The sequence below is a fragment of the Lemur catta genome, chromosome 19 (genome assembly GCF_020740605.2).
Source record: "Lemur catta isolate mLemCat1 chromosome 19, mLemCat1.pri, whole genome shotgun sequence".
Lineage (NCBI taxonomy): Eukaryota > Metazoa > Chordata > Mammalia > Primates > Lemuridae > Lemur > Lemur catta.
In genome coordinates this window covers 16,458,371-16,473,813 of record NC_059146.1, presented here as the reverse complement: position 1 = coordinate 16,473,813, position 15,443 = coordinate 16,458,371, and the positions used below count along the sequence as shown (strand labels likewise).

Sequence of the window (15,443 nt, the reverse complement as noted above, 5' to 3'; positions counted from 1 at the left end):
ATGGTGATTTAAATTATTAATAATTTATTAACACACCATTTCAGTACCTTACTCTAGGAATGATCCTCATTTCTTAATCAAAATAATATAACAAAGATAAGTCACTTACCCATGGGACTAACTAAAATAATTTGTTGCACCTGAGGCCCTAGTTGTTTCAAAAGAGAAGTAAGAAGCTTCACACCAGGCCAGCGGACATGGAAATCAAACTCCTGCAATATAAGAATTTAAAATATTTAACATCTATAATTCACATTTTCAAGAGAAACATTTTTTAATCAACTCAAAGGGGTACTACAAGTAAAATATGAAAATTTAGCAAGGCTTTTAAAAAAGTAATTTAAGAAATAAAAAGCAATAGAAAGAAAATAGAGTTAATGTAAATGATTAAACTGATCAAACAGTTACTAATGGGCTAAATCAGTATTTTGTAAAAACAGAAATAACAAGCAGAGTATTTGAAGAGATTATATATTAATACATGCATGTGGATGTCTTGCTATGAGACGATAAACTTCACTATCTTTAAAGGTATGTATATGTTGCTTCCTTAGTAACATCCAAAAAGATAACAAAAGAAGCTATTAGGATGGAAAAAAACTCAAGATTCCCTATTTACCTCCAATAAAGATAAGAGAAGAGTGACATTTTCTTGCTGCTTAATGAAAATTTCTGTAAACTGGCTTCCCAAATCCTCACTCTGTCTTGTGGAATTTTCTTCTGTAATATTCAAAGATAAAGAACTTCAACATGATGGTATGTTATGTTAAAGTATTCTTTAATTGAAGAGTTAAGCAGAAATGATAATTTTCCCGGTATTTAAACAATTCAACACTGAAACAGTGTGGCTGGTAGTGATATCACAATTATGATGTAAAGCTATATCCTTAAAATAACCTTCATATACTTTTAAATACTTTTTTATTTGTTAAGTGCTTAAATGTGGTATCTGAAGAAAAGATATTTAAATATTCATATTTTCTCAAGCACATTTTCAGGTGAAATTTCTATTAGGGCCTAAGGAAACTGGGGTGATAGAAGCATTGTCTTCAATGTGGTAGTGGCGACATTTTTGCCCAAACTCACAGGACTCTACCACTTCAAAGAGTAAATTTTATCATACATAAATTATACCTCAAAACCCCTATCCCTTAAAACATTAGCAAACATATAGTTCTTGCTGATGGCTAGTGTTACTGTGTTAATTTTATTATAAAATTAAACCAACTATCTGCAGATTCTTCAATATCTTCTTCACATATATATCCTATAAAACTATTTAGTGATAAAAATCAGAATTTTAGCTGAGCGTGGTGCTGTGCCCCTAAGTCCAAGCTACTTGGGAGGCTGAGGCAGGAGCATAGCTTAAGCCCAGGAGCTGGAGGTTGCAGTCACTGCACTCCAGTCTTGGCAACAGAGCAAGACCCTGTCTCAAAAAAAAAAATCAGCATTTGACATTTAATTAATCTTTCATTCTTTAAAAGATTTTGCATTTGTCTTAATGCTTAAAAGTCTTTAGATTAAACTATTTGTTGTTTCAATGTACTTTGTCAACAAAACATAAAAGATCACTAAAATTCGGAGCAACAATTGCCAAAGTAAATTATCATTTAAGATCTGCCTATTTTATAAACTCAATTTAGAGATGGCAAATATACTACTCCCCATTCCTTCACCCATACCAGACATAGCTGATTGATCACAACATCGATGAGCATCAGAATCCTTTGCCATGTATGGCTCCAGGAAGTGACTATATAAACCAATGGAGCTGGCGATCAAGTTCAAACCTATTATCCCTCAAAAATTCTTTTCCAAATGAGAGATTTTAATATAATATTAATATAGTATAGAAATGGGGAAAAAAAACCCACCAGATGGCAAGAAAAGCAAAGCAATTCAAAGAATGAAACCGAAAATAGAAAAGAAATGTTTTCTGCTATTAAGCACCCAAATATGCTGGGGTTATCCTTCAGAAACTCTAAGAAATACTTCTCTCAAACATCTCTTGTATTAGTAAAAGAATTCAACTGCTTCTGAGCCTTAAAACTACCTTACCTAAAAAATACGTTGGTTTTAAAAGGATTACTTTGACTGCTATGCTAAGACTAAGTCAGGGAATAAGGAAAATAGGGAGACTGGTCAAGAGGCAATAATCCAAGAGGTAAAGGTAGCTTAGACCTCAGGAGCCATAATTTTTATGAAAACAGGGGGAACAGGATTTGCTAACATACTGCATAGAGGGATGTAGGGGTTGGGGAAGGAAGAGTGATTCCAAGGTTTTGTCCTGAAGAACTAGAAGGATAGAGTTGCCATTTATTGAGATGGGAAAGACAGTGGAACTAGCAAGCTGGGAGGTAAAGAGAAAATCAGAAATTTACTTTTGGACATGTTAGGTTTGAGATACCTTATAAAAATCCAAGTGGAGATACAAAATAAGCAGCTTTATAAATACAAGCATAGATGTCAATGGAGAGGTCGGCATTGGACACACACATTAGAATATTAACATAAACGATATTTAAAGTCACATAACTGAGTGACAAAGGCCAACTACAAAAAACTTACTAACATCATACTTAATGGTGAAAGACTGAATGTTTTCCCCTTTAAGATCAGGAAGAAAGCAAGAATGTCCACTCTTACCAACTCTAGTCAACATTATATTAGAGGCTGGACACAGTGGCTCACGCCTGTAATCCTAGCATTCTGGGAGGCCCAGTTGGGAGGATCCCTTGAGCTCAGGAGTTCAAGATCAACCTGAGCAAAAGCAAGACCCCGTGTCTACTAAAAATAGAAGAATTTGCCAGGCATTGTGGCTAGCACTGGGTGTGGTGAGCACCTGTAGTCCCGGCTACTCAGGAGGCTGAGGCAGGAGGATCACTTGAGGCCAGGAGTTTGAGACAAGCCTGAGCAATACAGTGAGACCCCACCTCCGCAAAAAATAAAAAAATAAAATTATCCAGGCATGGTGGTCCATGCCTGTAGTCCTAGCTACTTAGGAGACTGAGGCAGGAGGATCACTTGAGCCTACGAGTTTGAAGTTGCAATGAGCTATGATCGTGCCACTGACTGCACTCCAGCCTGGGAGACAGAGCAAGACCCTGTCTCTAAAAACAAAATAAAACTACAATGAGATATCATCACACATGTGTTAGAATAGCTAAATTTTTTAAAAAACTGATCATACCAAGTATTGGAGAGTACATGGAAGAAGTGGAACTCACTCACTACTGGTGGGAATGTAAAATGGTTTCAAAACTACTTTGAAAAATGGTTTGGTGGTTTCTTACAAAGTTAAACATAAACCTACTATATCACTTAGGCATTCTATTCCTAGGTATTTACTGAAGAGAAATAAAAACATATCCACACATGAATTGTGTATGAATGTTTATAGCACTCATAAGTAGGACACAAAAAGCCTAAATAATAAAATAGATTAAATGGACAAAATCAAAATTTAATAGCCCAAAACTGGAAATAACCCAAATGTTCACCAAAAGAATAGATTTAAAAATTGTTTTGCATTCTTATAACAGAATCCATTCAGCAATAAAAAGGAATGAACTAATGATATACAACATGGATGAAATTTAAAACAATTATGCTCAGTGAAAGAAGTCAGGTCCCCTAGCCCTCCAAAAGAGAATATACTATATGATTTCATTTATGTAAAATTCTAGAAAAAAACCTATACAAACTAATCTCTAGTGACAGAAGGTAGATGTGTGATTGAATGGGAGCAAAGAGGAGGAGCAATAGATTACAAACAAGCACAAGAAGCTTTCGGATAGGTTCACTATTTTGGTGGTGGTAGTGATATCACAGGTTTATACAAATGTCAAAATTCATCAAATTGTATATTTACATATGTTCAATTACTGTATGTTTAATTATGTCTGAATGGTGAGCATATAAATGATATTTGAAGTCACAAGCCTGGATGAGATCATCAATGGAGAAAATAGAGAAGGAAAGAAATCTGCGCCCTGAGGCAGTCCAATATTAAGAAGTTGGTGGGGATGAGGAAAACTGCAAAGGGACAAAGAAAATGAAACAGGAGGAAACAGCCAGTGAAACAGTAGGAAAACCAGGAGACTAGAGATTGTCAAACAAATGAAGAAAGCGTTTCAAAGAGAAAGAGTAACTATTAAATGACACCAATAGCCTGAGTACCCTCTGAACTTGACATGATCAAGAAATGAAGTAGGAGCACTAACACAGGGAGCGCTAATTTCTGTTTATTTACTAAATGACTAGAATATGGAGTAGTAAACACTTCCCTGAGTAGCAGTACAGTAAAATGGAAGCAACTCACAAAGACTTTTGAGTAAGACCAATTAAACTCATATTCCACCACTTAGAGGCAATGTTACTTTGGGCAAGTAGCCTAACTACATCAAGCCTCAGTTTCCTTATTTGTAAAATGGGGACAATGTCTTCACACGGGGTTTTCTCTGAGGGTTCAAAATAAGCAAAATACCTAGCACAGTGGTTGGTAAATAATGTGCTCAATAAATAGTAGTAGCAGCAGCAGCAGCCCTAAGACAGGATTTCTCAACCTTGGCATTATTGACATTTCAGGGCCGAGATGTCTTTGTCATGGAACACTTCCAGTGCACTGAAGGATGTTTAGCAGCATCCCTGGTCTTTATCCACTCAATGCAGTAAGTAGCACTTCCCTAATTCCCCTAAGCGTGACAACCAAAAGGGGGAAAAACCATGCAGACTTAATGGACGCTTCCTAAGAAGTGTTTTTTAAAATGCTGAAATATTTTTATGTACATAAATGCAAAAACTAATCTATGGATTTAAGCCTTGGTTAATATATTTCAAAATGCAGGACAGTGTGGCATGTTAACAGGTCTCTGGTGAAAGCAGGCACCTGTGGACAAATATATTTGGATTAAACAAAGTTGAACAGGCTTCCTCACTGAAGGTTTCTTAGTGCCTACCACAGTGATGTAAATTTTGTGAAGCTTCAGAGGGGAATACAGTATGTTATGTTTATTTAACTATGGACCCATTTTAACACAGAGCATTCCCTGGAACTTTTGTGCTACACTTTAAGAAACACAGATCTAATACCAGAAAGAGTTTAATTCAATGTTTACATTGAGCATAAGCTATTAACTTAGCAAGGAGTTAATACCTTTGATTGAGTCTATAGCTATACTATATAAAATACTGCAGCTTATCAGTATATAATTATGATCTACTTTTTTTTTTTTTTTAGAGAGACAGGGTCTCGCTCTGTTACCCAGGCTATAATGCAGTGGTGGAATCATAGCTCACTGCAGCCACAAACTCCTGGGCTCAAGTGATCCTCCTTCTTCAGCCTCCCAAATAGCTAGGACTACAGGTGTGTACTACCACACCTGGATAATTGTTTTTTTTATTTTTTTTGTAGAGACAAGGTCTCGCTATATTGTCCAGGCTGGTCTTAAACTCCTGGCCTCAAGCGATCCTCCTGCTTTGGCCTCCCAAAGTGCTAGGATTACAGGCATGAACCACCACTCCCGGCTAAGACCCACATTTTGAAATGAACTAGTAAAATATGGTCCTGTTCTAAGGATTAATGGTTCCTTCTGGTTTAATGCTGTCAATTTTAAAAAGTGTTAGTAAGAGATACCTCACTTCTTTTACATTATAGTCATGAGATGGCATTTCTTCACCTTAATGGAGTCCCCCCAAATTAGCGAAGCAATTAAAATAATACACAAAGTTTTTAGTATAGCAGTAAATTAAGCTATAACTACTATAAACTACTACACTAATTACATCTAAAAGTTGTAAACCAAAACCACAACCATGAGAAATTATATCGATTATGCATATAAGCAAAGATGTGAGACAAGTAAACCATCCTCTCTCATCTAGTATACTCAGATTACAACTTGTAGAGCTAAATTTATTTTTTACACGCTATAGTTTATATACTATATTCTACTATATACTTACAACTTGTAAAAGTAAATGACCATTTATCAAAGTTACATGAAAAAAAGATAAAAATGAAATGGCCCTTGTTACTATAGTAAAAATAAACCTAAGGTAGGTATGTAAACGGAAAGACTGCCCTTTTTAAGCCTTTATATAGGTGCTCTTCAACTTATAACACGGTTTCGTCCTGATAAACACACTGTAAACTGAAAATATCACTGAATTGAAAATGTATTTAATATGCCTAACCTACTGAGCACCATAGCTTAGCCTAATCTAACTTAAATGTGCTCAGAATACTTACATTAGCCTACAGTTGGGCAAATCACTTAATATAAAGCCTATTTTATAATAAAGTGTTGACTACCTCATGTAATTTATCGAACGCTATGCTGAAAGTGAAAAACAGAATGGCTGTATGGGTACTCAAAGTACATTTTCTACTAAATGTGTATCGTTTCCATACCATTGGAAGTCAAAAATTGTAAGTCAAACCATCATAAGTCAGGGATCATCTATATACCTCTGGACACTTCTCAGACCTGTTTATACAACTGGCTTTTAACTAAACATTTTAAACTAAACATGTATTCTTAAAATGTATTTACAGTTGTACTTTTTCCAGAGGTGTAAACAACATTCAAAAACATTTCTGGACATTCTCTTTGGGTCTCCACTCCGTATCAAGTTCACAACCTACATTATAAAGAACAAAATTACTTTATAAATAGATATTCTAAAAATAGTACTAACTCAAACTGAAGGAATAGCAAATAATCTTCTTACAGTGGTCAATTAAAAAACCATATTTTTAACGTTTATCTGAATCATCTATAAACTAGTTATGTTACATAACTAGTTAAATTACATGATTTAATAAAGCAGCTAGTCAGAAAAATAAAAATAAAGTAAAACTGGCCACAATTTATTCCATCAGAAATCTATGGAAGACTAATAAAAAAGGGGGAAAAATGTATTAAAAAAATACTGTTCTTCTACTTGCTAGATGATACCATATAAGTTATATAATCTCTGGGCTTTCATTTTCTCATTTTTACAAAAGAGAAAAATACCACCTACCTCACAGGCTGCTATGAGGATTAAGATAATGAACATGAAAAGACTCTTAAGTTTTAAAGCAAATATGATAAAACAGTAATAGAAGCAAGTACTGATCTGTACAACCCGACAAGGACACAGCTTAACAAGAGTCAAGGCATCATGCTCTGGTATTTTCTGATTTCAAACAAGGGGTTCAAATGTCACAAAAGGTAATGCTTCACACCTTTTTAAGTTAGTTTCTTTGTTAGTTATTTTATTATGTATAAGTAACTTTGTTACGGACTATTTTAAACCTACTTGAGATAAAAATATTCCCTTCCTCATTTAAAAAAGTTAAGCATCTCAGGAAAATTGGTAAAACAACAACAAAACTTGGTTACTTTAATTGAGCAAAAGAAGTATCAATGTTAAAAGTAAATGGAACTTGAAATACATCAACAGAAGAAAGAAAATATTGGTAAATTCTATGAATTAATGTAAGAAATGTCAGTAAATAGAACATTACTGTGCATGCTTTATTTTAAAGGGACAATATCAATATATATCTATTCTCTGAATTGGAATAACTTCCAGTTCTTACTGAATAGAGGTAAAATATATATGTACACATATATATTTATACATATTCAAATATTATATTTATTTATTTTTTAGAAATGGGATCTCACTGTATTGCCCAGGCTGGAATACAGTGGCTATTCACAGATGTGATCATAGTTCACTGCATTCTCGAACTCCTGGCATCAAGCCATCCCTCCTGCCTTGGCCTCCTGAGTACCTGGGACTACAGGCATGCACCAACACACTTGGTAAATATTATTTTTAAATAAACTTGTCTAAAAATTTTTTTCCAGGAAGTATGCACAAAGTAATTTTGAATAAATTGTCCTATCAGAGAAAAAGCTTTCATTTTTATTAAGAGATGTACTAGAGTATGTTATGTGTATAGTATATTCTGGACAGTAAAAAGATTTAGTAGCCATAGAGATAATAATAATGTAAGTTTATAAAATATTCTTCCTTAATTAAGGAATTTTAATATTGTAAAACAAATCTTGGATCTCTTTACCAGCCAGAAGAAACATCACTTGACAGTGTCCTTTTATATTATCAGAAATTATGCCTAAAAGCATCATGCATATGTAAATGCAATCTTTTACCTTCAACATCATCTGAAAAGGTAGACAAAAATAAGTAAATGAAAAGTGGGTGATAAAGAAAATAGTTTTTTATGTAGTAGTATACACAATAAAATAGGAGCTTAAAAATGTCAAACAAGCAACATAATTTCATGGAAGAATATTCATGTTAGTCAAAGCTGAGACAGCCTAAAAGAGATATAGCTACGCTATATTTTTAGGACTATGGCATACATTTATTATTAAAGGGTTATAAAATATTCCTAAAGTAAAGAATTCTAAAATAGAGTTCATTATGTCAGCTAAGAATTACCTTTGATGAAGTAGTAAAGGGAAAGTATCAATAACAAAACTGAAGGACACATTTCTCAGTATCTAGATTTTTAAAAAACTGATTCTTCCAGGATGAGTAAATTTTCAGAAGAAAAAGTCCTTTAAAAAAGTGATTCTACCACTGTTTATCCAAAGAATTGCTTGTCCTATTTTATCCAAAGGATCATTTTTGGATGCTGAATTAAAAATAAAGAGCCTAAATACACAAAGAAAAACAAAAAAAGTGGGCTCTAAACACGATTATATTCTAAGTTTATAATAAAGGAAACCACTTAACTAAAAAATACTGTTGTTAGACATTTTTTTAAGAACAGAAAATCATGCCCTGAAAACTGACTAAAAAAAAAGACCTAAATTTCTAATCTGAAACAACTAGGGGAAAAAGAAAAAAACAGAAAAGAGTCTTTTTTTTCAATGTGTTTGAACAAGTGTGTTGCATCTAATTTTTTCTTATCTTAGAAAGAACTAGAAAAAATAAGTATCTTTTCCTTCAAAGTGTGTTGTATTTATTGTATCTAAGTGTCATGTGACTGATAACCTCTTTTTCCATGGGTACCAAATGATGTTCATTAAATATTTTTTATCCCTGAGAAATGAATAAAGTTAAACTATAGGCTAGATATTATAGAGAAATAAAAATATAAGTAAAAGGATATTTAAGTCTAAGGAATTATGACTATTCAACACAACTCAGTTTCCAATGTTCCCATTACTAGTATTCTGTGAAGTTTAATATCTACATATATTCCTTGTCCTTTATTTTAATAAAATATGCGCAAGGTCAACATACATCTACATTTTTTAATGATTAATCTACTTAGAATTTTGAAAGATCATATAATTTCAGTCTAAATTAGATACATAAAATGCATGAATACATTCACCTTCTGACTTTATAGAATAACGGAAAACCCACTATATCCTACAGCAACAGGCAATGTGATATGAAGAATGCACTCTTCAACAGCATTGTGAAATGTTACTCACTGCATATGTTCTGCAATATATAGGACAAAATGTACACAGACTTCCAATCAAGAATTTCACATAGTGACAATAAAATAAATTAAATGGCAGACTACCTCACTTTAAGTATTTTGAAACAAAAAAGAAAAAGGAAGATGTACCAAAGATACATGTGGATTTCAAACTGATTCACATTGCTGTACACCAAACGGACTTAATGTCAACGAAAAGCACTTTCTAAATTGAATAAACTGTTGCTCTAAATTAACGTAAGTCCTATGTAAAAAGTTTAAGTATATATTAGGAAAAAACCCTCAAACTTCGCACTGCTCACCAATAATAACATACAAATAAAATAGTGTGATTTTCAATCAATAAACAAAAATGATTATTTAATCCAGAACTGGCTAATATGCATACTGCCTAACTAAAACCAAATATAAAGATGGCAAATTATTACTTAAAAAAGAAGGATCTTATTCCATCTCATTATAATATTCCAAATCACACACAATCACCCTAAAGATACTTTTCTAGAACTAAACCTATGTCTTTTTTAAAGAAAAAAACTTATAAAATAAACTCAACTTCAAAAGCAGCAAAATTAGCGCAACCCATTTTATGTACAGAAAAGACAGTAAAAATAACTCAAAACTTACCTACTTCTTCTTCTTCATCATTAGATATTATATTATATAGTGTGTCCAAAGCATAACCTATTATTTCAGAATCCGAACTGGAAAAAAGAAATTATTATACTTTTACACTGCTAGTTAGAGTGTAAACTGTTATGAATATTTTTAGATAGTTATTTAACAAGACCACATGAGACATAAATTCCACTTCTAAAAACCTATTCTAAGAAAATATCAGATTGCAAACTATAAAAAATGTGTAGAGGTTTATTATAATTGTGAAAAATTAAAAACAGACTAAATGTTCAATAATAAAAGAAAACATTATGGCAAATCCATACATATAATGCAGCAATGAAAAAAATGCTTTTTGTTTTTGCTTGCTCTGTCACCCAGGCTAGAGAACAGTGCTGTCATTATAGTTCACTGCAACCTAAAACCCCTGGGCTCAAGAGATTCTCCTGCCTCAGCCTCCTAAGTAGCTGGGACTACAGCCACACGCCACCATGCCCAGCTAATTTTTCTATTTTTTGTAGATACGGGGTCTCACTCTTGCTCAGGCTGGTCTCAAACTCCTGGCTTCAAGCAATCCTTCTGCCTCGCCCTCCCAGAGTGCTAGGATTACAGGTGTAAGCTACCATGCCCAGCAAAAATAATGTCTTTTTAAAGAACATTTAATGACATGGTAATTTAAAAAAACTCTTGATATGATGCCAAGCAGAAAAAAACTGAATACATAAATTTATGTACAGAGTGATCCCATTTAGTAAAATATATATGTATATATGTGTCTATACATGTATTTTAAAACATTATAAGTTTATAAAAAACAAACCCAACTTTAAAACCAGCAAAACTAGCACAACTCAGTTAATTTTATGCATAGATGTTTACACATGTTTTGTACATATAGATGTATACACACACAAACATAACAGGGTTATTTCCAGTTGGACTACTAGTTTGTTTCCCTTCTCTATATATTATTTTCTTAAAATCTTATGGTAAACATATACTATTTATAAAATCAGGAAGTATAAGATTTTGTAGTTGTTGACAAACAAATTTTGAAATCAAATAAAATGATGACAGCATTTACAGTGGAAAGCAAGAGTGAGATACAAGTTTCAAAGATTAGTGAATATGAAGTGATCAGGACTGATAAACATAAACATGTGGTATCAAAGGGGATTACAACCAGAGGATATAAATATCAAAGTAGATTTTTTAAAAAATTATGTATTATTTTGTTTTTGAGAAATTTTGAGGAGACTTTTAAGAGACTATTGAGAAACTAGTAGTAGAAGGGAACATCTGCAACACGATAAAAGGCATCTATGAAAATCCTACAACCCGACATCATATGTAATGGTGAAAGACTGAATGCTTTCCCCCTAAGATAAGGAATAAGACAGTGATGCCCCCTCCTCTTACCACCTCTATCCAACATTGACCTGGAGGTTCTAGCTAGAACAATATGCAAGAAAATGGAATATTATAAAAGGCATAGAGTTTGGAAAGGTAGAAGTAAAACTACATCTATTCACAGATGACATAATCTTGCATATACTAAATCTTAAAGAATTCATTAAAAAACTATTAGAACTAATAAATTCAGCAAAGTTGCAGGATATAAGCTAAATATACAAATATCCATTCTATTTCTACATACTAGCAATGAACAATCAGAAAATGAAATTAAGAAAATGATTTCATGTAAATAACATCAAAAAGAGAAATACTTTGTAATAAATTTTACTAAAGAAGTACAAGACCTGTACACTGAAAACCAGAAAACATTGTTGAAAGAAATTACACAAGATCCAAATAAATAAAAAGATATCCTTCATTCACGGATAGGAAGAGGTAATACTGTTAAAATGGCACTATACCCCAACTTGATTTACAGATTCAACACAATCCCTACCAAAATTCTAGCTGCTGCTTTTGCAGAAATTGACAGGCTAATCATAAAAGCCATATGGAAATGCAAAGATCCAGAATAGCCAAAACAATCTTGAAAAAGAAGAACAAAGTTGAAGAACTCACATTTCCTGATTTCAAAAAGTTATAGTTTTAAAAAGTTATAGTAATCAAGACTGTGTGATGAGGATAGACATGTAGATAAACAGAATAGAACTGACAGTCCAGAAATAAGTAACATTTATTTCAATTGATTTTCAGCAAGAGTCAAGACTGTTCAATGAAGGAAGAAAAATCTCTTAAACAAATGGTGCTGGGTCAACTTGATACCCACAGGCAAAAAGAATGAAGTTGGTCCCTTATCTCACACTATATACAAAAATTAACTCAAAATGGATAAAGGACCTAAATAAGCTAACTCTATAAAACTCTTAGAAGAAAACATACGTGTAAACCTTCAAAATCTTGGATTAGGCAATTATTTCTTAGATATGACATCAAAAGCACAAGTAGCATAAGATAAAAGAGATAAATTAGACTCCATCAAAATTAAAAAACTTTTGTGCTTCAAAGGACACTATCAAGAAAGTGAAAAGACAACCTAAATCATTTATCTGATAAGGGACTTATATCCAGAATATACATACAACCCAACAATATGAAAGACAAGTAATCTAATTAAAAATGAATAAAGGACTTGAATAGACAATTCTCCAAAAAAGATAGACAAATGGCCAATAAGCACATGAAGAGATGCTGAACATCATTAATCATTAAGGAAATGCAAATCAATACCACAAAATCAGAAAGTAATATTAAGAACTACCACTTTATACTTAGTAGGATGGCCATTAAAAAAAGGGACAATAACAAGTATTGGTGAGGATGTGGAGAAATCAGACCTTCATATACTGTTGGTGAAAATGTAAAGAGGTATAACCCCTGTGGAACAGAGACTGGCAATTTCTCAAAAAGTTAAACACAGAGTTATCCCATGACCTAGCAATTGCACTCCTAGGTAAATACCAAAAAGACCTGAAAACATATGTTCATACAAAAACCAATACTTGAATGTTCATAGCAACATTATTCAAAATAGTCAAAACATGGAAATAACCCAAATGTCCAACAACTGATGAATGGGTAAACAAAATGTGGTATATCCACACAATGGAATATTATTTAGCCATAAAAAATGATGTATTAATACATGTTACAACATGGCTGAACCTTAAAATATTATGCTAAGTGAAAGATGCCAGACACAGGACCACACATTGTATGATTCCATTTATATATAACGTCCAACATACTAAAAAATCTATAGACAGAAAGTAGAGTAGTGGTTGTCAAGTATGGGGGTTGAGGGGGAAATATAGAATGGGTACAGTCAGTGGATATATGGGTATATGATACAATGTTCTGGAATTAGATAGTGGTGATGGTTGCACAACTTTGTGAATACACCAAAACCACTAAAATACACACTTTAAAACGGCGAACTGTAAGCTATACAAATTATATCACAAGTAAAAGAAAATAAAACTACTGAGGTGTCATGGCTTAGAAATATCAGTGAGAGACAACTTCTGGGGCCTGAGTATGGGAGTTAGAAGAATGAGCAGTCTCTCTTTAAGATGGTGGTCATAGGGAAGCAGATCCACAGCAGGATGGAGTTTCAGGCCATGCCACGAAAGGAAACATGACTTTCTTTGATGTAGCTGAGGATGAAGAGGATTCAGTGGAAGGACTCTCAGTGTTAGTTATACAGGCCAGGAAAAGAAGCATGAAACAGTAATGAAGATAAGAGCATATGGAAAGAGAGGTGGCTGCAGAATACAGACCTCTGCATTTAATGAAGTTTAAAAAACCTTCATAAAACATTTTGAAAACAGAGGACAGCAGGGTAAGTATCACAGGCAAATGGAAAGGGAATCTATAGCACAAGAAAGGGAATAAAACATAACAAGGATCACAGAAGTTTTGCTTTTTTATTGTCTAAGAGTCACAATAAAACACTTAGCAGCCTCTGACATAATTATTTGTTCACATATTCACAAGGCTATGTGGTATACTCTACTCCTAAGTGTGACGTCTGGCACACAGTAAATTTGCAATAAAATTCTTAAAATCTATTACTTAACCTTTATCAAGAGTATCTACACATTTATTTTCTGCTGTTTAGTAAAAATAACAATAAAGATGACTTTACATAAGAGGTAGCATTCTACTTTCCACATTGAGATGTCAGTCATTTCATTACTAACTTTTTATAAAACTCAGTGAGGAGGCGCACATGTGGTTTAACACACACACGGAATAAAAAAGAAAGATTGTAAGTATGTATATCAGTCACACTAATCTGCATCCTTGCTTTTTTCCAGCTTTTCTAAAGGCCACCCACATTCCTTGGCTCATGACCCCTTCCCTCCATTTTCAAAGCCAGCAACAACAGGTTGAGTCCTCCTCCTATCACTCTGACCTTTTTGTCTTCCTGTTCTACTTTTAAGGACCCTTGTCCTTAAAAGTAACATTGGGTACCGGGGTAATCTTCCCTTCTTAAAGTCCTTAATTTAATTCACATCAGCCAAATCCCTTTCGCCACCTACGGGTGACATTCACAGGTTGTGGTGATTAGGATATAGACATCTTTGGTGGGCCATTATTCTGTCTACCACAGTTATCTACTATGATGCCAATAACACAAACAGTCCTAACACATCCAATGCGTTAGGTTTTGAAAAGTTAGTCAATGTGGGTTACACTGTCTGTGGACCAGAAGAAAGGTCTTCACTGAACAAGCAGCTGTGAATTGCTGAAATATAATTGAAAAAGAGGCCATGAGGTTAGACAGATCTTTAAAAAGCTTATATTCTATGCTTTGTTTGAGAAACTGGACTTTACACTGCACCAAGGTGGTGAAATGCATTGAACAGGTGAGTGACAAAAGATTTGTATTTCAGAAACACAATTCCTGCAATATACAGACTGAATGGAAGTACAAAGAAATCAGGGGCAAAGAATAGTTTGGAGGTGGTGGTGATTTTAATCTTTGATACAGCTCCCTTCAAAAAGTAGAACCTAATTCTCCTCCCCTTAAGTGTAGACTGTACTTATTAACCTGCTTCTAATAACTACAACATGGGGGGACTGATAGTACGTGACTTCTGAGACTAAGTTATAAAAGGCATTGTGGCTTTCTCTTTGTTCTCTGTCTAGGGTCATTTGCTCTAGGAGAAGAGAGTTGACACATCATGAGGATGCTCAAGCAGCCCCTTAAAGAGAGCAACATAGTAAAGCATTGAAGCTTCTTGCCAGGAGCAACGTGAGCCATCTTGGAATCAGATCCTCCAGCCCCCCAGTCAAGTCTTCATAGGACTGCAGACCTGGCTGATGTCTTGACAGCACCTTCACGAGATCCTAAGTCCACCTAGCCAAG

General features: G+C 33.7%; 1 protein-coding gene across 3 annotated transcripts in view; it reads right to left on the bottom strand.

Moving 5' to 3' along the window:
* Positions 1 to 15,443, bottom strand: part of USO1 (USO1 vesicle transport factor) — a 55,966-nt gene that overhangs the window by 31,832 nt on the left and 8,691 nt on the right. For 2 of the 3 annotated variants that reach the window (XM_045532831.1, XM_045532832.1), the window contains exons 4-6: positions 10,106 to 10,182; positions 620 to 720; positions 110 to 212 (exon numbers count right to left, since the gene is read on the bottom strand). In XM_045532831.1, coding sequence (XP_045388787.1) covers positions 110 to 212; positions 620 to 720; positions 10,106 to 10,182 — 281 coding nt within the window. Of the gene's footprint in view, positions 1 to 109; positions 213 to 619; positions 721 to 6,562; positions 6,612 to 10,105; positions 10,183 to 15,443 lie in introns of those variants that run through there. The other variant, XM_045532833.1, reaches the window with a different exon arrangement.